This window comes from Gymnoscopelus braueri (assembly GCF_963280865.1).
Source record: "Gymnoscopelus braueri genome assembly, chromosome: 13".
Lineage (NCBI taxonomy): Eukaryota > Metazoa > Chordata > Actinopteri > Myctophiformes > Myctophidae > Gymnoscopelus > Gymnoscopelus braueri.
The window spans coordinates 28,565,666-28,590,081 of NC_137615.1; the positions used below are offsets into that span (position 1 = coordinate 28,565,666).

Sequence of the window (24,416 nt, forward strand, 5' to 3'; positions counted from 1 at the left end):
TCCTTCAACGGCAGTGCACGCCGAAGATGAAACAAAACAGGAGCGGACGGTGACGTACAAACAAGCCGTGAGGGTGATGGCACATGCGCAGTACTCACACCTCTCAGCTCTGATCATAGAGTTAAAAATAAGGCTCTGATTGGCGGTGACAGCGTGTCTCCTCCTGCGTGTTTCCAGTCGCACGGGTGTCAGCCAGCGTTGCCATGTCCGCTTATTATAAGCAACTTATATAAGCAGTTGTTTTGGGCTTGTTTCTAAAGTGTAGTTGGCTCATTTGGTCTTGCATATTATTTTTTTTACATTATTATTATTTAAACCAGTGGTTCTCAAACATTTTCATGTCAAGCCAAGGCCCCAACCCCCAAATTAATATGTATTTGTCCCCTAACCCCCATCTGAAAATGTTTTGAGCCAGGGAGCCCCTGTACCAGATTTGTGCTGTTAGGATGTTTCAAAAATCTTCCACATTTTATTTTATTTTGAAAGTAGCAGATCTACAAGCTCACAAATAGCAGTAGGCTATATAGGTTTAAAGTTTTCATGTAGCCTAGTTGCTTCTTTTGGGCTCGTTTTCCTAGACCTGGTTGCTTATTTCTTTCACAAAATCTGGCAACACTGGTGTCAGCCACCAGCCAACCCTCCCGCAGCCACTGGGCTACCAAAATAGACTGGCAACACTTCAGCTCACAGCGGCTGAGATCCTCAACCAGAAATGGCTGCCACCGGAGTTCTTCCCTTCATAAGGGGGGTAGATCTCAGTGGAAACGACTTCAAAGTAAGCGTTTTTTGTGTATTATGTGTGGGTTTGATACTAATATCTGTTTAGCAGACATGTGCCTGGGTAGCTTAGCGACAAGGCAAGTGTTTACAAGACAACACAGCGATGCTAAGCTAGCTGCTAACTTTTAGCTTTCACTGGCTTAGCTTACTAGCACTGGGCGTTAGCCAGTTGTCAAACTGTGACATGAGTTTTCCTGTCTTGACATGGTCTTGACCAACAAGGGGCTTAAAGTACATATTCTGGCCTGGTGGTTATTATCATGTTAGAAAAGCTCCCGAGTTCTGTTATGGGGAATATAGGTTAGCCAGTTAACATCTCTCCATGACTGTTCAGTGTGGAGAGATCAGATAAAACAAACAGCTGTTACTCAAACTGTAAATTGGCAAATGTAGCTGTTTTAGACTGTTTAGATGTTGGCTAACTTTTTAGCATACTACTGTTAAGTCACCGCAAGCCCTTTCTGATAACTTCTCTTACAACACTTAGCCGTTAGTGAGTGCCAGATAGAACAGAGCTTTTGAAGAGGTCAATAGGCTAGATAATGTCTTCACAGTTGTTTGTTTTGACCCACATAGCGAGTTTATTTTGGGAGATAAAAATAGCGGTCTCGCCCGGCAGCAATGACAGCTGGCACAGCCTGGGTCTGGCATGGATTGCATTAAGTGACTGGCCTGTTTGTTTGTATAGTATGGCTTTATAGCTGCCATGTCAGTCTGTCAGTACGTTGGATATTAGCTTTGTCATCATCTGCTGAACTAGAAGCTCAAGTTGTATGTACACTGTGTAGTCATCCTCTGCCTACAAGCTACAGGAGTCAGGACTGTAGGTGTGTCTTCAACTTTTACAAATCAACTTGCTAGCATACAGTACCAAATTGTGGTTGCCAAATTGGTGCCGTCACCCACACCCTGCAAGGGCAAAGAAAGCAGGAAGAGGGTGATTCATCTTTTCATCCTGTATGTTGACACATTGCTCACACACACAGGCGCGCACATTATGCACGTGTTTGCCAAATGTTATCTCATTGTTGGCCATATATTGGGTCAAAACAATCTGTAGAATTTTGAGGAGATATTGGGATTATGCTGCAATTGGCTGCCAGTTCGATTATGCTGTTTTTTCAACACAAATATATGGCTTACAGTCAACATCCAGTCCAGTTTGTCATCCATATAAAACAAAATAGGGCTGTCCCGATCCAACTTTTTCACTTCCGATACTGCAGCCTTGAGTATCGTCTTGTACCCATACCGATCCCATACATACAGTGCGTTTATTAAATATCAGCCGATACCGATATCAATCCGATACCAGCACCATTTCTGTCTCTCTCTCCCCCTCTCTCAATCTCTGATTGATATCAGGCAGGCAACATAATTTTTTTTTTTTTTGGTCTGAATCTCAAATATTAGAAAAGGCTTGCTCAAGTGAAATCACTCAAACAAATACTTTTCCAAATAGTTATGTTCTGGCCCTGTTCATTGCTATCTCTGACAGTTGTAGATAAACAAATCCCACTGTAAACTACCTAGGATTATATGTAAATACTTAAGTCAGATAATTTGTGAGAACTACAGTTGGTGTTGTGTTGTGTTGCCCATTTGATCTTGTTCTGGTGTATTCATTGTCAGTCATCAGCACAGTGAATTTCACATAGATCTATCGAGGCAGTCATATACATATCACTAATAAAGATCACTCTCACAGCTGCTGTTGACAGTCATCTGTCCTTGTAATTATTATTTTGTGACCTTCGATGATAATTTCCTCACCTTTTCTCCCCTCCTCTATCCTCCTTCAGGGTGGTTATTTCCCAGAGCATGTCAAGTCTATGAGCAGCCTGCGATGGCTGAAGCTAAACAGGACGGGACTGTGTTACCTCCCAGAGGAGCTGGCCTCTCTGCAGAAGCTGGTGAGGTCTTCAGGCATATTCACACATTATTACCCAGACCTAATACACACAATGCTGTTTATTCATAGAATTCGTGTAATTAATAGCACTGGGATCAGCTTTATGCACAATGGATAAGATCATCTGACAGCTTTACTAACTTGTTTTAACGTCCCTACATTGTCTGCAGAGTATTGAAAATGGATGGAATGGATGGATGAACCTTGGGTTGTGATGAGTTGTGTTTACTATGAGAGAACCATGCTCTAAGCAAACAATACCAAGGGGAGTGGTGGACTGCCCTGATATGAAGGCAGTGTGCTGTACTGATTTTTTTTTCTTGAGTAGGACATTAGGTAACTAACAATAGAAACTGGTCACATGGTCACATTATACACACTGTAAGGAGTCAGGTAGTTACTCACATGCATTAATATTCATTTGAGACCAGTTTGGTTAGGGTTATGTAAGGTGTTGGGTCTCAACAAGCTACCAGAACAGCTTCAATGCACCTTGGCATACATGTAGATTGTACACAATTCTGAAACTCAACTGGAGGGATGTAATTTAAAAAACATTCTAACAAAAGATATGACCTCATTTGATGTTTTGACGATGGCACAGAGCGCTAATCATAGCATATGATTCACACACATTTTTATACTCATCAAACCATTCAGGGATCCCTCGTGCCCTCTGGATGGGGGCATTGTAATCTTGGCAGAGACCAGTCCCATCAGGATCATCATCGGATAAAGAATAGCTTTGTATTGATTTGCAGAGTCCCTTCCCTCTAAGGAGACAAGTGGACCAAAATCATGCTAGGATCCCCCCTCCACACACAGTCACACACACACACACACACTAAAAACTCACACACACAGTTGCATAATGCTTGCTATGCCAGGAGCACATCAATTGTGTTCACTTGGTATGCCAGGTCTCTAATTAGACAACTACAATGACAGGGACACCACGTTAATCATGCCGTTAACCTCCCAGTAGGATGGGAAACCAGCTGTATCACTGTGGACCATGATTGAATAAATACCAATGCTTTAAAGGTTTCAGTCAATCATTCCATATATCCAATTCCCTGCATTTTAGACTTATCAGTAGTACAGTACACGTTGTGAAGCATGACCTCACTGAGAAAACACAGGTCCTTGCTTTAATCCTTCATGTGTCTGAAAGTATTATCTAATCTTCATGTCCTAGATCTGGTATGGTATGTGAACAACAGGTCATGGATAAACGCAGACCTCTATGCAATACATTTGATCTTTTAATGGAGCACATCAATAACATTAGCCTTCTATCTCCGCCACCCATCCCGATGTCTACGTGTTGTTGTGGTGAGGTAATGCTGGCGTCAGCGATAACTGCGGCTTCAGTGCAAGTGTTGCATTTTACAACGGAGCACAATATGACTTTTAGAAATGCTTTGTGGTTGTGTGTGTACCTTAACCTACCTCTGTTTTCTCTGTCCCTCCCCAGGAGCATCTTTCAGTGAGTCACAACAGTCTGACAACATTACATGGAGAACTGTCCAGCCTACCTAACCTGCGGGTAACTAACACGCACAATGTTCAGTCTTATATGTTTTGTTATTTCTTTGTATGAAACTATAATAATGGCCTAAATGTTTTATTTTGTGTGTGCGTGCAGGCGGTGGTGGCCAGAGCCAACAACTTGAAGAACTCTGGAGTCCCTGATGATATCTTTCAGCTGGATGACCTTTCTGTGCTGGTATACAATCAATATTTAATATACTTTCACTCCCTGGCAGCCCCCCCTCCCACACATACACACATCCATGCTGGTACACAAACTTCAGTCCCTGACACCCCGCCCTCACTATCTCCTTGTTAACTTCTTTGTGCCTCACTAAATACTAATACTACTAATACTAATACTAAAAAGTATTTTCTCTCAATCGGCGCTTAAAACGCATTAACAACAATGTGCCTAAATTAAAGGCACAGTAAAGTTCTCTGTGTTGGATTACTTACAGTATCAACTACGTTTCAAGTCTCTGCAATTTGACTTTTATACTGTACTGAAGTAAATGGAATCCAATGGCCTCAAGAATCTAAATGTGACAGTACACTTTGGAAAACAGTCGGTTGTAGTCAATGAGTTAAACATGACAGACCAATGGTATGGTCCTTTAAGCATTACAGGCCCACTCTTTGCAAACTGTATGTTTATACTGTTCATATTTCAAATGTATACATTCAGCAAGAATTTCAATGTTTATCCAACTCACCTCTCCTTCCTCTTCATTACATCTTCCTGACGTGCTTCACTTTTCCATAGCCATATTTCTACTTAAGTGACTCGATGCTGTAATTGCTTTTTCGCTCTAACCTGTATATTAACTTTGATGTATGGCTTATCACGGGTGTACTGTATCACCACAGTGAAACATGTGCCGGCTAGTCAGCAACTTTTATTATTGCCTGTGTCATTCTGCTGCAGAGTCATGCTGTGTATAAAGCAAGGTCATTTTGGATCTGTGATGACTCCACAGGACATCTGCAGGGTTTCAATTACAGGCCTCATCTTTAAAGGAGCTACACCATGAATTTAAAAAAAAAATTTGATATTTAATATCATATGGTGTATGTCCCTCAAACATTTTTCAAAAGGTTTGAGCCTAAATCATCACTCAGATATACTCATCCCAAGTCAATTGTCTCTGGCTTATACAGCACTTTCAGCTGCAATACCAAAACGTCCTCTTGGGCAGGGGGGGGCTACTGAGCAATTCTGTCTGTTAACACATTAACTGCCAAGACCGTAGTCCTACGGGCCGTTAAATCCAACTGTTAAGCGCCGAGACCGTAGCCCTACGGGCTGCGGTCTTTTCGCGCATGCGCGGTCCGGGTGCACTTTCGGAATTTTTTTGATCCACTTCCGTTTCCGGTTTGATGACAGGAAATAGAATTATTTGGGATCCGGTTTTCACGATCACGCCCGCTCCCATTCTACAGACGAAACTGAAACTCAATTCTCTTCCTGTAGTTTTTTCTCCTCGCATTTCACTGTTTAACGTAATCCGCTCTAACTCAAACATGGATGCCCCGTTTGACACGTGGTTTTCACTGGGAGATACAGGGAGATCTCGCGGATGTAAACAGACTGTGTAGCGCTCAATCTTAAGGATTTTAACAAGATCTATGGCGACATGAAAAAAACAAAAAAACAACAAAAACACCTTGGCACTGGTGAGTACATTATGAGATTAGCCCTTGGCAGTGGATGTGTTAATAAAAAAAAATATTAAAAAAAAATATTTAAAAAAAAAAAAAGGAAAAATTCTGCATAAAAAGAAGCATCTAAGAAAAATACAAAATCGAAAAAAAAACACTTTGAACATTTTTGAACAATTCCACCAAGTGTTTGAGGTGCCTGTTTCACCCACTTCCGGGGGGCGGAGCCAAAATCCGAGCCCGAAGTATTTGTTCGTAGACCCCCACTTAGGGGGGGTAGAAAAAGTTTCGGAGCGATTCGGGCACTTTTCATTTAACATTGGGTTTGCCATCATTAATGTTTATGACATCATAAACATTTCCATTCTGAGATCGCCTGTTCAGACACGCCCATTCTGGAAATCCATGAAATGAGAAGGAATGACTGAATTTAAAAAAAAAACATTTTTTTGGGTACAAGAGACACTGGGGACCCCAAAAAATACAAAAAAGCAAGAAAAAAGTGATTTTCATGGTGTAGACCCTTTAATTCAATTGTATAAAAAATAAAGTATAGCTCTATCACAGGAGCATGTCTGGGCCTCTCACAAAGCTGCGAAGCAATATTATACTATATTGATGGAGATGTACCTATACCATTTTTTTCCTTCCCGATACCGATTCCCATAACTTGCGTATCGGTCGATATCGAGTACCGATCCGATACCAGTGTGTAATCTAAACAAATCTAGGACAGCGGTTCAGGGTCTATCTGGGTTCCTTGAGGAGGTTCCAAATGGACCCTTACAGGTCTGTAACTCTGAGAGTTATGGGGGTCCTTGAAATTGAAAGGTTTGAGAACCACTGATCTAGGAATAAATACAAATTCCATTCATAATTGTTAAAGTGCAGCTAGAAGTTAGTAAAATAGTGCAGTAAGAGTATATGATGTATGATGTCGTGCTACATCAACTGAAGCATTCAAAATATGACTGTAAATTAAATATCATCATACTCACTGATACCAGCATTTTAAGCAGTATCGGCAGCTTTTCCAATACTGGTATTGGAACAACTCTAATATCTGATTGACTTTTTTATACCACTTAAAACGTTTAGCTCGGTTTTTCCAGATCGGGTCATTTGGAGTGAAAATCAGCCAATTTAAATCGGTGGCAGATCGATCGGAGCACCTCTAATTCAAACATGCCCTACCCTCTTCGCTTGGTTTCAATGATTAAGTTAAATAAAAACTGAAACGTGCCACTTCAACCCCATCTACTATTTAGGCATTTAGCAGACACTGCCTATTCCGATCTCGCACTTGTAAGTAGCTCTGGATAAGAGCAAGCATGAATTCTCTAGTCTATAAACAATGTAAAAAATCACATAAATAGAGTGCAGAGTGAACAGTGTAGTGCCTCAAAGAAACTAGGATACCAGGTAATCAATGAACCTAGCATCTGTCTAAATAACATGCTATCTGAATCACATTCTTAATATTGTAGTTCAGAAAGTGACCAAAATATGTCTGCATAGTAGTAGCCATATCTTGGACAATCGTCTACATCAATCAAAAGAAAAGGTGGCAAGAAGGGGTACAGGGACAGTGAAATGTGTCTCTTCTTCCACAACAGGACCTGAGCTACAACCAGCTGACGGAGATCCCCAGGGACCTGGAGAACAGCAGGAACATGCTGGTGCTCAACCTGAGCCACAATGGCATTGACTCCATCCCCAACCAGCTGTTCATCAACCTGACAGACCTGCTGTACTTGGACCTGAGTGACAACAAGCTGGACAGCCTCCCGCCACAGATGAGACGTCTGGTCCACCTGCAGACACTCATTCTTAACAACAATCCTCTGATGCACGCACAGCTACGGTAAATGGACACTTTTCAGAATTATTTTGGCAGGCCTTTTGTGTTGGTACAGTACTTTTAAAGGTACGGTACCATTTAGGGTTTCTTTACTGTTCTAAAATGTGTGTGTCTGTGTGTGTACATGTGCATGTGTGAGTAGCCAGCTGCCAGCCATGGTGGCCCTACAGACCCTCCACTTGAGGAACACACAGAGAACCCAGAGCAACATGCCAACTAGCCTGGAGGGACTGGCACACTTAGCAGGTAACACACCACAATAAACATACATCGTGCAATAATACAATTTGTGTTTAAAAAAAAAAAAACACCTGCATGCCATCATGTTCTTCTCTACTATCTCTGTCTCCTAGATGTGGACTTGTCATGTAATGACCTGACGCGGGTGCCAGAGTGTCTGTACACGCTGGGCAGTCTGAAGAGACTCAACCTGAGTAGCAACCAGATCTCTGAGCTGTCTCTGTGCATCGACCAGTGGACTCAGCTAGAGACACTCAACCTCAGCCGCAATCAGCTCACCTCTCTGCCTGTAAGGAACAATCCTGCTTGTTCACAATTATTAACAACTTAACCCCTAGCATCGCTATTCTGGGCATAACAGGCAGACATTCATCGAGCTTTCACCTACAAGCTCACAATGCGTCGCAACACATGAGAGATTTGGTGTAGAGGGGAAAAAAAGGAGGGGACCAAAAATTGACGCCTGGGGTACCCCGGTATATAGGGTTTAAGTATATAATTAAGATTTGAGATCTAGATGCAGATTGCCTTCATTTAATTCTATTGGCCTACTGAGATCGCCAATACGAGATCCGACTGTTGTGCATGGAGTGAATCAATGAGTGTGTGACCATCCCTGAAAAAAGGTAGGACAGGCACATCCCCACAGCTCTTTAAACACGGTGCTGGACTCAAAAATAATCAAGTGAAGAAAAAGGGAATGTCCGCAGACTCGATAAACTGCTCTCCCATCTTTTTTATTTATTTAACCAAAAATAATTAACAACGTTTCGCCCGTGATGAAGCCCTACACGGGCGAAAAGTGAAAATGTATCTGCAATTGTCAACACACTATGTGATCGTCACAAGCTTTGTCATTGTACACTGTGTAGTAGGGGTGTGCCGATATATCGTCCCGCGATATGATATGTATCGTTTTGGGAAAAAAATTGATTGTTTTGAAAAAAGTATTTGTTTGCATTTGCTTTTTTTCCCCCCCATATATTATCATAAGCTTTTTTTGAAAATGAAATTAGTGCACACCCCTACTGTGTAGTCTATGTGAAAATGAATGTTTTCAGTGTTGGTGGTAAAGTAAATATATAAAATAAAGGTCTATGATCATATAATATAAATGTTTAAATACATTTGTAGCACTGCCTTATGGTGTCCATCTGACCGCTCCTTTCTAGAAGGCATTTCTCAGTAGAAATGTAATGGTAAGCGAAAACATTTCTCAGCAGATAGAGTATGCTAGGGGAAGCGATAGATGGGGCCTTTATTGATGCCGTGAGACACTAAATTGTGAAGCATTGCACTTCAAAGATGAAAAACATTGTGTGTGTTTCTGCATTCAGTCAGCGATCTGTAAGCTGACCAAGATGAAGAAGCTGTATGTGAACTCCAATAAGCTGGACTTTGATGGGGTTCCATCTGGAGTGGGGAAGCTGTCCAGTCTCGTTGAGTTCATGGCTGCTAACAATAACCTTGAGCTGATCCCAGAGGGGCTCTGCCGGTAGGAAACACGCATACCGTACATACTGTACATACACACACAAACATACAAATGTGCATATAAAGATTAGGGATGTGTTGATTTATTGGCTGAATCCGCTTGTTTTCATTGGATTGGAGTTTTCTGCATTGTCTAATCAGAAAAGCCAATCTTAAGACATGAAACAATGAATCAAAAGGGTTGGAGTCTGTTTTAATGCAAGGAATAATATTTAATGAAGTTATGATGAAAATGTAAGCTCCTACTCTAGTGTTGTGTTATTATTGTGTTATTGTCTAGGTGTGGTAAGCTGAAGAAGCTGGTACTGAATAAGAACCGCCTGGTAACATTACCTGAAGCCATTCACTTCCTCACTGACTTGGAGGTACAGTAAACAACACGCTGACAAAGTATAGTAATAAAATGCTGCAGAGTAACGATAACGCTAATTTAAAGCAGTGGATCTCGACTAGATCCGCATTGGAGCAACATAAATAACAATGTTATGTTAATTGTGTTTTATTGTGTCTAAAGAAATTCATGGCCACTCTTGCATCCTGAGACACTGTTTGAGAAACACTGGTATTAATATTCCTCTGGGTAGATGCTGGATGTGAGGGAGAACCCCAACCTGGTGATGCCTCCAAAGCCGGTGGACAGAACTGCTGAGTGGTACAACATCGACTTCTCCCTGCAGAACCAACTGAGGCTGGCTGGGGCCTCCGCTGCTACTGTAGCTGCTGCCGGAGGAGGTGTGTGTGTGTGTGTGTGTGTGTGTGTGTGTGTGTGTGTGTGTGAGAGAGCACGTTTGCTCATGCATTTTGTTTGAAGGGCAAGATAATTCACTTTTGTCTATTCACTGGCCATTTTTTAAAGACCTTTGCACCTATACAAGTCAATTCTAACTTTAGATGTATACTGTATATCAACAAATGAGTTAAATGAGTGTGTACGTGTCCAGGAGCCAGCCCCCGTGACCCCATGGCGAGGAAGATGAGGCTCAGGAGGAGGAAGGACTCTTCTCAGGATGATGACCAGGCCAAGCAGGTCCTGAAGGGCATGACCGATGTAGCGCAGGAAAAGAAGAACATGGAGGTAAGGAGAGAAGCAGTATGTATGGTTTGTTTATGCGTTTAAGCGTGTTAACCACTTACGCCCCATATACTTTGTCATACGAAGATTAGCAAAGATAGCCGATCTACAGGCTCATGGACCACAATGGAAACGAGCCCCCCAGGGCATTTTGTGTTATCCTTTTAGCATAGCTTTTTTGACTGACTGTTAACAAACAAACATGTATTCAATCAATCAATCAATCCTCGCAGCATGTCGCATTGTGACGCGTTGTGAGCTTATAGATCTGGTATTTTTGCTATTCTTCACCTAAAATACATGACCTGCCCAAAAATAGGGACACAAGGGTTAATGCGGTTAACAAACAGATTTTTTTCAGTTTTTCATGAGAACCAGACCCATACAGTATCTAGATTTAACACAGGGATGGCAAACAAGGGTTTACGAACAGTGCCTCGGATAATGAATGAATAATGAATGTCATGAATCTGTTGACCTTTAGAAATGTCACTTAGACAACTAGTGGTATTGTATCCAGTATACAGGAGGAGGAGGGGGGGGGGGTGTTCAGACGTGGATGGGAAGAACATGGATGTTTTATTTCAGTAAACTGACGTCTGTGTTAAATGTTCCAGGAGAACGGTGACCTGACTTACGCCAGTCTGAAAGTGCGGCGATGGGACCAGAGTCTGGAGAAACCTGCGCTGGACTATTCTGAATTCTACTTGGAGGACATTGGGCAGGTGTGTGTGTGTGGATACAACTGGTCGTTAGCTGTGTGTGTGTGTGTGTGTGTGTGTGTGTGTGTGTGTGTGAGAGAGTGAACGCATGCTTGACCTTACTTCAAGTTCAATTTGATTTAAAGGGCAAAATCACAATTGTCTCAATTCTAAAAATCATTAGGCACAGCTTACATTAAGTCCACCTTGCTTATAAGCAGTAACCTTATTGAACTCATCTGGCTGAATAAGTTCTAAATCAAACATGCAGAACATCTGTAGTAAGTGTTGATGTCTCAGTTTGGTTTATATACAAACTAGATCCAAACATCTGTGTCCATGTCTTCCCTGCAGGTTCCTGGCGTGAGCATATGGCAGATAGAGAACTTTATCCCCATGCAGGTGGAAGAAGCCTTCCATGGAAAGTTCTACGAGGCCGACTGCTATATCGTCCTCAAGGTAACATCACTTAACTTTCTTTTTTACTGTAATATTTCTTGATTTCTGGACACTTACTGTACACTGCAGGGGAAGAAATCGAATAATATAATCTGGTGACTTGACCCTCTCGTCAGTTATTATACATTTGTCAGTTATTAGATACATATTTCCAGTTTGATGGCAGATATTTTTGTTTAATTTAACCACCTATACTCTATATACTTTGTTGACGGTGTCCCCTCCTTTTTCCCTCTACAACCAAAAAAAGCAAATCTACCTCTAATCTCTAATTGTGAGCTATGTTTGACAAATGTTTGCCTATTGTAACATGCCCAGGAACGGATACTAGGGTTCATTTGGTTAAAATCTCCTCAAAGTGGTTCTCCGCCCAATCTTACCTTCATCACTCCCCCTGTATCCTTCCATCTCTCCTTCCATCTCCCTCTGTATCCTTGTCCTTCTTTCCATGCAGACCTTCCTGGATGACAACGGAGCGTTAAACTGGCATATCTTCTACTGGATTGGACAGGAAGCCACGCTTGACAAGAAGGCTGGCGCTGCAATCCACGCCGTCAACCTCAGGAACTTCCTGGGAGCACAGTGCAGGACCATACGGGAGGAGATGGGCGACGAGAGCGAGGAATTCAGCGCTGTACGTTGAAATACATATGTATACACACACACACACACACACAGATGTTATAGATCCATCCACAAGCATGTTTCTGGTTCTTGTAACGGTTTCTGTCTGTCGAGTGCTGTAATGTTCAAACGCAAACTTATTGTGGTTGGTTTTGTTAGAAGTCAGTCTGCTAAATGCTATCACTGTTAGAGCAAACGTACATATACATAAACAGATCTGCATGCCACAATGGCACAGTACACACACACACACACACACAAACACAAATAACATATCTAGCAACTTGTACCTGGTCAAATCTGATCTTCTCATATGGAATGCCCCTAGTTATTAAAAGTGTTCGTAGCTCCATTAACAGGAACTGTGATATTGTAGGTCTTTGACAATGAGATCTCCTACATTGAGGGAGGAACAGCCAGTGGCTTCTACACTGTGGAGGACACGTCCTACACTGTCAAGTGAGTATTTAGTGAAGCAGTAAACTGCAAAATGCATCATGAGAATTGTAGGACACAGAGAATGCCCAAATTAGAAAGACTGGGAATTCCCTATCAGTTTATGTTGTATTGTATCTGTATAGTATGTTAATCATCAGCAATGTGAAATGAAATGGATCAACAGCGCGTTTCTCTAACCTATTACCTAAACACAACCATTTTAACCGTATACTTATTCCTTACATGGGGCCCTTACATGGGGCGGCCATAGCTGAGTGGTTAGTGAGCCCGCCAAGGGAGCCAGAGGCCCTGGTTGCCCCAGGTACGATTCCAGGCCAGGCCAGCAAATGTGTCGATGAAATGAAATTTGTCCCTGAGCAAGACTCTTAACCCCTAATTGCTCACAGGCCCTCATTGGAAACAAGACCGCAAGGACTTGCATGAACGGACCTGTTAAAGGAATTATCCTATTATCCTATATTAGAGATGGTTTAAGTGAAAGTGAATGTAATACAAATGTAATCATTCATTTCTAGCTTTATACCTAAACTTTATCTAATCAAATACCTAAACATAACCATGTATGTATACAAGATACATAAATGCAGATCCGTTTTAAACCCTGATTTTAAGTCTTATGATTACATAGTGTTCTTACCAGATCATGGCTGCTTTTTCCAGGTTGTACAGAGTTTATGGCAAGAAGAACATCAGATTAGAGTCTGTTCCTCTGAAGGCCTCCTCCCTGGACCCACGGTAACGCATACACACATTCTGAAACACCCCACACACACATACACACAGACTCCTCTGATAGCGAATGTTGTGGTGCTGACATCCTGTCTTTCTGTCCCTCCGTAGTTTTGTTTTCCTGTTGGACAACGGGCTGGAAATCTTTATCTGGAGAGGAGCCAACGCTACACTCAGTGGTACCACCAAAGCCAGGTTAGCACACACACACACACACACACACACACACACACACACACACACACACACACACACACACACACACACACACACACAAAGTCTGGTGAGATTAAGTAGTTACAATTAGTTTGGGCATAGAGTTTGGGCAGTGACTACAAGGGATAGGATTTCAGTGATTTATGTGTACTGTTGTCATCCCGAAGGTTATTTGCAGAGAAGATCAATAAGAACGAGCGCAAGGGAAAGGCAGAGATCACCACTCTGGTTCAGAATCAGGAACCTCCAACTTACTGGGAGGTCCTGGGAGGACAACCTGAGGAGATCAAGAAACACGTACCAGATGATTTCTCTCCCATCAGACCCAAACTATATAAGGTAAACCGTTAAAAACAACAAAGACAGTCGATAACACTAGACCTGACATGTTCTACTGGTACGCTATTCTATGGTCAATTAGAGCCAAAGTGCAGCAAGCATGGTGTAAAAACTAGGACTTGTAACTGTTACGATGACTATCGCTGAACGTCTTGGTTGTGCATTTACTTCATGTTTATTTACACGTCCATTGTGACATAATTTGTGTGTGTGTGTGTGTGTGTGTAGGTTGGTCTGGGTCTGGGCTACCTGGAGCTGCCTCAGATCAACTACAAGCTGTCGGTTGAACACAAAGACGCTAAGGTCAAACTGGACATGAAGCCAGAGCTCAGACTGGTAGGTACTTCTGCACAGACATTTGAGTTATCGATTAACTAATCAACAGAATTAATTCAATTACAGTAATTGAATTGTAGGTTTAGTAATGTATCATGTAAAAAGGTCTCATATGTGCTATTTACAACTTCACCAAAATATGAATGCTTGTGTTAGATTAATCGAACAATTGAAAAAGATTTGATTTTCGGCAGATAAAGTTAGTTGCAGCTCTAAATGTAGACTTTAAGTTGGAATCAATTTCTTAAAATGTATTTCCATTTCCCTACCTCCCTTGTCCCTCTCTCCCTCTCCTGTTATTTCCACCCTTATTCTCTCTTTATCCGTTTCTCCCCAACTCTCTCACTCTTTTCCTCCTCTCTCGCCATACCTTCCTTCCCTCCCCCGTCCCATCTCTCCCTCCATGCAGCTGCAGTCTCTTCTGGACACTAAGGGTGTTTACATCCTGGACTGCTGGTCAGACGTGTTCATCTGGATCGGCAGGAAGTCTCCCCGCCTGGTGCGAGCCGCTGCTCTCAAGCTGGGCCAGGAGATCTGCTCCATGCTGCACCGACCCAAACATGCCTGTGTTACACGCAACCTGGAGGGCACGGAGAACCAGGTAACACACACACACACACACACACACACACACACACACACACACACACACACACACAACATACAGGAAGCTAAATCTATGCAGTAAAGTGTACAATACAAATTAATGTTACAGATTTTACTGTGTGCACATCTGCAGAGAATTAACTAAGTGTTCCTCATAAGTGCATCAAATAGTACCTATACTTCTGTAGTTAATAATAAAACAGCAATTCAGAACTTATCCTTCTATCTTGCACACAGGACATGATCATTACCATGTGCAGACACTCAGGAACAATATTTTTCCCTTTTCCCAAATTCAAGCTGTTTATTAGCGTTTTTTGGGCTACAATGACCAATTACCAGCTAAGCTTTCTTCATTCACCTGAATGGTGCTAATAGTTGCTACTACGACTTTGATTAGAGATTTTTCAGAGATTTTTCAGCAATACAAATGCAATGCATTCCATGTACATGACAGTGGCAGCTCTCCCAAAGTTTAACTAAGCATATACTGTGTATAATATAACCCAAAGTCTCCAAATAATTTGAGTGCGCACGTGCCTCGGTATGGACTAGTTTTAATAAATGTTAACAAATCGGTATGGTTGTATGTTAACCCATTAAGATCGGGAAAGCCTATACGTATATATGTATATAGCAAGGATATAGAAGGATTTCTGTTTTGTTATTTTGAACTGGCATCAGTTTGAAATGGGTTAATACAATGTTATATAATTATAAGTAGCACATCTGCAGTGGTTAGAGGTGGTCTCCCTGCTCTTCCCTACCAGTACGACGTCTAGTCATTAAGTAGCTCTGCCTTAAGCTCATGAGCCCAATATCTCCCCTGGCCAAGCAGGGGAGATGTTGGGCTTACACCTCATCAGCGGTAGATGTTTGGTTTCCTGTGTGGGGGACCGGGTTCGGTTCCCATGTGTTGTGTTATTGCAGTTGCAATCAACTCAATCTGTTGTGAGATGAAAATCTTAGATTCAAGATTTTCTTGTTTACATGAATGAGTGATTTTTTTTTTGGTTTTGGTTCCTCAACACAGCCTTGTAGCAGCATAAGTAAAATTACAATGAAATAATAATAAAGAATAGCAATAATGATAAACAATGTGGCAACTATATTTGGAAGAGAATAAATACAGTATACACATTGGTCACAGTAAACGTGAGGTGTTTTGTGCTTGCACACTGTGCTTGTGCAGTATGTGTGTAATAATATTGCAAACATAGGCTTAGTTGGGGGAGTTTTTTATGAATTGTAGCTTTAAATGACTAATTGTCTCCTCTCTTCTGCCCAAGGTGTTCAAGTCTAAGTTTAAGAACTGGGATGATGTGTTGAAGGTGGACTACACCAGAGCAGCTGAAAATGTACAACAGAAAGGAGGAGATAATCTACAGGGCAAGGTAAGCATATATACGTGCAAAAGCATGGAAGAAAAAAACAAAAATTAGGAATTTGTGTTGTGACTTGTCGACTCGACTGACCAATAACACTCTAATTTCGTGGTCAACTTGATGTTCTCTCTCTCTCCTCTCTCTCTTTCTCTACCCCCCCCCCCATCCCAGGTGAAGAAGGATGCAGAGAAAAAAGACCAGATGAAGGCTGACCTCACTGCCCTCTTCCTCCCTAGACAACCAACCATGCCCCTCACTGAGGTAAAACAAAGAAACACATCTTCCTTTCCTTTTTCTCTGTATGTAAACCACACAGCTCCTTAACCTCTCCATGAACACACACTTATAATCTCACCACAACAAGTTGCTTCTCTAAAATAGCCAGCTGGCATTTCACTAATGAACAGGGTTCCCACGGTCCCCTGGAAATATTTTAAAGTTAGAAAAACCAGTTTTCTGTTTTTGGCTATTGATTTTGTTCATAAAATATCCAATAACATCACGTGAAATATGTAACATGTTAAAATGCAGTGCTGTGCTGCACGAGCTGTGTGAGTGCGGCCTAACAAAAATAATAGATCTGTTGCACCGTGATACGTTGTTAGCTTGTTGATAAGTTATTTTTGTCACGTGACACCTTCGCTCGAGTCAGTCTTTAGTCGGTGTAAGAGCCTCATCATTGCACCATATGATTGATGTAGGTCTGGAATTGGGGCAAAATACTTTTAAAAAGTTATGGAAAAGTTTTGAAAATTAATTGTTAGCACATTGAGTGCCAGGTACTATGCATGCGCTTCATCCGTGGGGTGCCAGCGTTTTTTTTACTGTGTTTTGACGATCTGTGGAGATCCACAGAAGCCACGACGTGCACGTAAACAAAAAGTTTCCGTGGGTGGGAGAGGGTCTCGTCTATCCACTGGAACAAAGACATTTTTTACCGCGATCGGCCATTCTGTTGCCATCGCCCGTTGAAAATGGCTTGTTTTCACACAAAAAAAAAAATCCGAGCTAGAAGTGTTTTTCTACAAATCCTAATATAGGAATGGAGGGAAGTCAAGTTTTTTGGGATGATGTCACATCTGTCCATTCCTTCTATCAGCGTCTAGGGATCATTCCTAAGTTGCGTTAGAGCGCCCTCTTGTGGAACCTTAAAAAAAATCTATAATTTTGGAATGAATTTTGGCACTCAATGTGTTAAAAAAGTGTGGGGAAAGTGTGGGAGCCCTGAATGAATACATTCTGTCAGAGCTAGCTTCCCTTTGAACTGTGTGACAGAGTAAAGTTACATAACAGAACGTTGACCTGCACTGACTGTCATCCAGGCAGAGCAGATGATGGAGGAGTGGAACGAGGATCTGGACGGCATGGAGGGATTCGTGCTGGAAGGGAAGAAGTTTGCCCGTCTGCCAGAGGAGGAATTCGGACACTTCCACACCCAGGACTGCTACGTCTTCCTGTGCAGGTGTGTGGATGATGTACATAATGCATTTGTGTGCTGTGTGTTTTACTAAGGTAAAACCTCACATTGAGTCGCATTGCGATACGTTGTGAGCTTATAGATCTGCTTTTTTGTCGTACAGCAGTGTAGGCTAAAGTGGTTAATAAGGGTTGCAAAAGTGTTTTATTCTTTTACACCAGATAAAAGAGTATTTGTGTAAATGTTATTTCATAAGAATGAATCATGTAAACCACAATGTCTGTCCTGTTTCGCTGCAAAAGAAAACCGTCGCGTTCTTCTGACCTCCAACCATGTTTCCATAGATATTGGGTGGCAGTAGAGTACGAGGACGATGACAAGGACAAGGAGGGGAAAGTGGGAGGAGGAGGACGAGTCCGTGGAGGAGGAGGTGGTGAAGGAGGCGAGGAAGACGACGACAAGCAGCCAGAGGAAGACTTCCAGTGTGTGGTGTATTTCTGGCAGGGCAGGCAGGCCTCCAACATGGGCTGGCTCACCTTCACCTTCTCCCTGCAGAAGAAGTTTGAGAGCCTCTTCCCCGGCAAACTGGAGGTACAGTATGCCTTTTGCATTTTCAGCCGTGGGGAAAAACTATGATGGACACACAGCATAAGTGGTAAACTCACAGCAAACTCACATAGTTTGGTTAGATTTTTTTGGGGGACAGATTTTAACCACATAAGCCCTGCCCCCAAACCCCCCTCCCCTTAGCTCTTACTGTAACCCAAACATAACCCTAATTCTGACCCTAAATCTCAACCCTGAGTTCTGTCAAAATGTCTTCACTTCTACTCTTGCTGCTGTTCTCTTGTGTCCGGTCTCCCTTGAAAAACCCTTGCATTGTATAAGTGAGAAATAGGTTCTGTAAATCACATTTAGTTGCATCCTGTGTATGAAAAGCACTATATGAACAAAGGTTTATTATGTTTTATAAAAACCTGTTTGTGTTTGTCTAGGTGGTGCGTATGACCCAGCAGCAGGAGAACCTCAAGTTCCTCTCGCATTTCAAGAGAAAGTTCATCGTTCATAAAGGAAAGAGGAAACTGAAAACAGACTCCGCCCAGCCCTCTCTCTACCACATTCGCACCAATGGCAGTGCCCTCTGTACCAGGTATACCCCCCCCCCCTCCACACACCCCCTACACATACACACACATTTAGATCTGAGGCCAATTTTAAAAACGCCTTCTAAATCCTGAAGTTTTCTGAAAATGTTTTATTCAAAAATTACAAAAAAATCATGTCGCTATATACTGTACATAGCAACAAGAACGCCAAAAGGGGTTCCCGGCTTGAAAGGTATAGTTACGTAATGGGGTTCCAGGTCTAAATGGGTTACGCCGTGTGTCCAGTGTCACCAAAGGTTATTTTTTCCCAGCTGAAAACGCAAGGCGCTCTCCTACTATTTCAACCCCGGGAGCCCAGATAAAAACACCAGACATGAACGTGCAGCGCAGAGTAGACGCTCAGTGCCTCGTCACCCCGCTGAGGTTTCCTGCATAGCATAAAAACACGGCGCTCCCATTGAAAACAATGCAAAACCTAGCTTTGCTCATGAAAATATGCCTCGTAGGACACAGCCCCTAAGAGCAGTAGACTCACAGTGGTCCCAGACAGAATGCTAAAGAAAGACTTGGTTCTCTCTCCTCATGTTTAACACGTTCTTTCTCAGGACTATCCAGTTTAACTTGTTCTTTCTCTGTCTCAGGACTATCCAGATTGGAACAGACTCCAGTCATCTCAATTCAGAGTTCTGCTATATTCTCAAGGTGAGTGTCTTTGAATCATGGATGCCGAAAGTGAAACGGCTTGAGATTGTTATTTTTTTCACGAGGACGTTGCCGAAAGTGAAACGGCTTGTGATTTATACATGTTTTCACAAGGGCGTTATCTTTCGAACACTGTGTACAGTACTTAGTTTTCATAAACAGCCACCTCACCTTGTCCAGTGTCCCCTCACTAATTTACATTCAGCACAGTGAGCAGTATATTGATATGCAATCCATGCAAGCCCATAAAAGAAGGTAGACTGACCGTGTGTGTGTGTGTGTCAGGTTCCCTTTGAGAGCACAGACAACCAGGGCATCGTTTACACCTGGGTGGGACGAGCTGCTGACCCCGATGAAGCCAAGCTGGCTGAGGACATCATGAACAACATGTTTGATGACACATACAGCAAACAGGTAAGTGTGTGTGTGTGAGAGAGAGAGAGAGTGCGCACAGGCATGCATGTTCTTTTGATCATTAGTACCTAAATCAGTGGTTCTCAAACTTTTTAATTTCAAGGACCCCCATAACTCAGTTACAAGCCTGTAAGGGTCCATTTGGAACCCCCTTACGGATCCCTGAGGGTCCCTGGACCCCACTTTGAGAACCTCTGACCTAAAATATGAATGCAAAACCTGTCTCTAGTCTTTTCTTTGCTACCTGGTCAAACCAAACAAAAAATGTATACAGAATGTATATAAAGAGGTTCATCAGTAACTTCTTACCCGTCTCCTAGGTAATTAACGAGGGGGAGGAGCCAGAGAACTTCTTCTGGGTGGGGATTGGTTCCCAGAAGCCGTACGACGAGGATGCGGACTACATGAAATACGCTCGTCTCTTTAGGTGAGATGCATGTGGCACTGAGGGAGACGTTGTGCCTTTCCTATCTGTTCGAAGGCACGATTTATACTTCATCGTATGGCGGTGACATGTGGTAGAAATAGCAGATCTACAAGTTCACAACGCGTCACATAATGACATGCATTGTGAGCTTGAAGATCTGCTATTTCTACATTTTACCTGTCAAACAAACACTGTATAAACCTTTCCCTCCCTCTGTGCTGTGTGCCAGGTGTTCCAATGAGAAGGGATATTTCTCTGTGTCAGAGAAGTGTTCAGACTTCTGCCAAGATGACCTGGCTGATGACGACATCATGCTGCTGGACAACGGCAAGGAGGTCAGTACAAATGATTTATTACTGTGTTTCTCAGCCTGTGGCCCATGAGGATATTGCAAGTGGGACACCAAATAATTGGTAAAACACAATGATTTTAATGATTAGAGAAAAAAATATATATATATATAAAAATAAATGTTCTTCTTTAAAACCTTGAAAATGTAGTTTTCAGCGTGATCCCGATAAATAGGAACTTAAAGTATATTAGATTAGTTCCATTGATCCAGGCCAGAACAATCGATTGGTCGATCATGACATGCTCTGAAAATGCATGCGGCCCACCCATCTGACCACTTAACACGGCAGCTGACCGTGAAGTGGTCAGATCAGGTGGGTGGGCCACGATCGCTTTGGAGATTTTCATTGCCCTGATCCTCAAAAGGTTGAGAACCACTGTTTTTTTTCTGAAGAGAATTTCAGAAATAAATAATAATCTTAAAAATAATGACTATTTCAATTAAATGTATGGTCCAAAGGTTGTGTAGTAGTACAGGATAATTAAATGTATGGTCCAAAGGTTGTGTAGTAGTATATTCAGTCTAATGTCTCTCTGCCTCATTCTCTCACAGGTCTACATGTGGGTTGGAACTCAGACCAGCCAGGTGGAAATCAAACTCAGTCTCAAAGCCTGCCAGGTAAGTGTGTGTGTGTGTGTGTGTGTGTTTTTATGTGTTTATGCGTGTGGTTCTGTTGTCTACATTTGTGTATAATATCCCTCTACTGTGCTGTATGTCTGTAAATGGTGTCACTGTGGTTACTTGTCTCCTCTCCTAGGTGTACATCCAGCACATGCGCTCTAAAGACTCTGAACACCCCAGGAAGCTGCGACTTGTCAGGAAGGGAAACGAACCTCACTGCTTCACACGCTGCTTCCACGCCTGGGGAGCCTTCAAAACCCCTCTCAAATAGACACACACACACACACACACACACACACACACACACACACACACACACACACACACACACACACACACACACACACACACACACACACACACACACACACACACACACAGACAGACACACACCACACACAAATACATGCGCCCTTCCATAACATGTACACACTGTTGACACATTCATACAGTGAAAGCGGGCATGCATGTACCCACATACACATACATACAGATGAAAACACAAACCAACACATTTGCTGCCATGTAGTTCTTTTTTTTCTTTCTTACAGCAAAAGCTGCCTATGCCTTTCCCAGCTTTATCTGATGTCCACCTCTGTTCCCTGTCTCTTTCTCTCTGTTAGACTGAGACATTGATTTAAAGACTCAGCTGTGTCCTACATTGGAAGGCATTGGCTCTTAAGCTAAAAACAGCAAATGAGCAGAACACTTCAACATTTCTATGTGTAAGGTAATTGTCTAGAAAAATGAGAATGGAAGTTGGGAAATGTTTTTAATACAGTGTCCAGGAACTCGACTTAATTTTTTTTTTAAGGCATCTTGGCTTTTGTGTAATGCGCAATCTTGGTGATACTTTGGTTCAGTGTCTACTTTTGCAGGACAGCAATCTAAGGTCACATTTTGGGGAATTATGCTTTTTTTTTTGTCTCTTTGACATCTTTACCTGCTTCTGCCTCTGTAAGATAAGGGATCTCATCATAGCTGTGGCTTTGGGCAAGATGGTGACTTTAAAATAATGTTCTGTGCGCTGAGCATTTTATCAGCAGCAGAAGGCATGATTATCATCATTATCGAATGAAAAGCAGAGATTTATGTTGGAGAACTCTAAGGTGTACAGATGTTTTGTAAAGAGTGCTCCGCCGCTGTTCCCCAGCTAACATATCGTTCCGTCACGTGACTCGCATGAGGACAATGTCATATCGCACAGGTGAAGACGTCTCCATGGGGCAGCACCACCATGCTCGCCATTATGGCCGTTTTTGCTACTCTTTGACTTTGCGGTGCCATTACGTGCACATCACCTGAAGGTGGCCCTAAAACAGGTTAAAATTTGTATCATTAATTTGTCTACATCATAACTGAGAGACAGAACAGGCAGTGGCATCATTATTTTTCCTTTTTGAGGAATGTCTGTTTATATATTTTTATGTCCGTTTTTTACGTCATGAGATCGTGTTTTATGCGTGTTTACCCTGGACGCCTTCAGTCAAATAACTTGTCTCTATGGTCAGTCTTCTCATCTCCATAGTTGGACACCTTTATGACCAAACTCTGCTATTTTCATGTCTGGCCAGGTGGAAAAGAGAAAATACCCAGAAAATCACATACAATACGTGTAGGTCAGTAATTATTCGCTGTAGTCTGTTTTTCTTGTTTTACCTGGTTACTTCATGCTTAAACTAGTCTCTGATTGGCAAGCTAGAATCAAAACCAGCAGTGCTTTGTCACATAGCACTAGACTTGAGAACCACTACTGAATGGTTGAAAACATGATTTCTCTTTTCTTCTGCAAGTACAACATTAGAGCTACTGAATGGTTGAAAACATGATTTCTCTTTTCTTCTGCAAGTACAACATTAGAGCTATCAACTAGCTTGAAGTTATTTCTTTTAAGCTAAGATGCTTTTGGCCCTGACTAAGACAAATGGAAGTAATGTGGTCGAGTCCATCAACCAATCCTGTCTGTTTACTTTTTAAGTGGTCCTCATTCAGAGAGCAGAAAGGAAGACATGACATTTTGCAGAGTTTTGGTACAGAGCCTAGTGTTACCTTAACTTTTAGGGACAGAGCTGTTTTAAACGTGCAATCAGTAGAGCTCGGTATAAACCGAAACTGTTAGCGACAGTGCTTTCTCTTGTCAAAGTCACAGGCTGCAGTCACATTATCAAGATTCTTCCTTCTTATTTTTCCACAGCCTTGATAGTAAAATTGTTTACCAGAGAGGTTTAGGAAGGGATATTTTTGGCAATCTGGACACAATCTAAATGGGAGACTGTATGTATCATGTTAGAAACATGTCTTGATAAATGTAAAGTCAACCCTGGTTCGTCTGATCTCAGATGGTCAATTACCAATGTTTAGTAACATTGGTAATTAAATAACAATGGTTTATGTGAAGTTAAACTGATTCCAGATCAGTGTTACCAGGGGCAGCTTTACTGTGGAGTATATACAACAGTCTGCAGGGATTGGTCCAATAAGCGCCAGTTGATGGAAGTAAATGATAGCTCAGTTATATATATTTACAAAACAGCTGCTTACCACAACCCTCTTTTCGTTATACTGTATTTTTGTTGGGTGAACTGTATGTTTGTCTGTCTGCTGACTGTCACACACAAATGTGTGTGGTCTTGCACACGCTCTTGATGCCACCTGCAGATGTTTTATTTATGTATTTTATATTAAAAATTAAAGTTTCACGTCACTATAATCTTTTACCGGACATTGTCATTTGTGTGGCGTTTTTTGATCAATTCAGACATATCATTTCTGTTCTTTGCCATTGAAGCTGCTCTGTAATTTGGTATTAGTCTTTACTTGATTTCTACATTTAAATCCATTTCAGTAGTTTTTTACACCTCTGGTAGCTCCATTGCACCTAGTGGTGGGCAAAGTACTCACATTTTAAGCCTGGATTTAACACCTATCCTGGCTGGATTTAACACCTATCCTGGCTTAATTTAGCCAGG

At 42.0% G+C, this 24,416-nt stretch overlaps 1 protein-coding gene across 1 annotated transcript; it reads left to right on the plus strand.

The window, feature by feature from the left end:
* The first annotated feature begins 668 nt into the window (after nt 1–668).
* On the plus strand, nt 669–24,157 carry flii (FLII actin remodeling protein). Its single transcript, XM_080448466.1, has 31 exons — nt 669–775; nt 2,583–2,693; nt 4,170–4,241; nt 4,341–4,421; nt 7,504–7,751; nt 7,891–7,994; nt 8,102–8,277; nt 9,326–9,483; nt 9,763–9,847; nt 10,067–10,214; nt 10,424–10,557; nt 11,172–11,279; nt 11,610–11,714; nt 12,169–12,348; nt 12,715–12,797; nt 13,458–13,532; nt 13,638–13,721; nt 13,910–14,081; nt 14,310–14,417; nt 14,827–15,018; nt 16,313–16,417; nt 16,580–16,669; nt 17,731–17,870; nt 18,170–18,416; nt 18,821–18,975; nt 19,573–19,633; nt 19,919–20,047; nt 20,368–20,474; nt 20,704–20,809; nt 21,379–21,444; nt 21,584–24,157. The coding sequence occupies exons 1-31, from the start codon at nt 713–715 to the stop codon at nt 21,716–21,718; spliced, it is 3,828 nt and encodes a 1,275-aa protein (XP_080304592.1). The 5' UTR covers nt 669–712; the 3' UTR covers nt 21,719–24,157.
* The last annotated feature ends 259 nt before the right edge of the window (nt 24,158–24,416 follow it).

Bases quoted from the DNA above. Each gene is read 5' to 3' on its own strand.
- flii (XM_080448466.1), top strand. From the start codon at position 713: ATGGCTGCCACCGGAGTTCTTCCCTTCATAAGGGGGGTAGATCTCAGT. The intron at 9,848-10,066 runs GTACAGTAAACA...TCCTCTGGGTAG, and splicing joins ACTTCCTCACTGACTTGGAG to ATGCTGGATGTGAGGGAGAA. The intron at 10,558-11,171 runs GTAAGGAGAGAA...TAAATGTTCCAG, and splicing joins AGGAAAAGAAGAACATGGAG to GAGAACGGTGACCTGACTTA.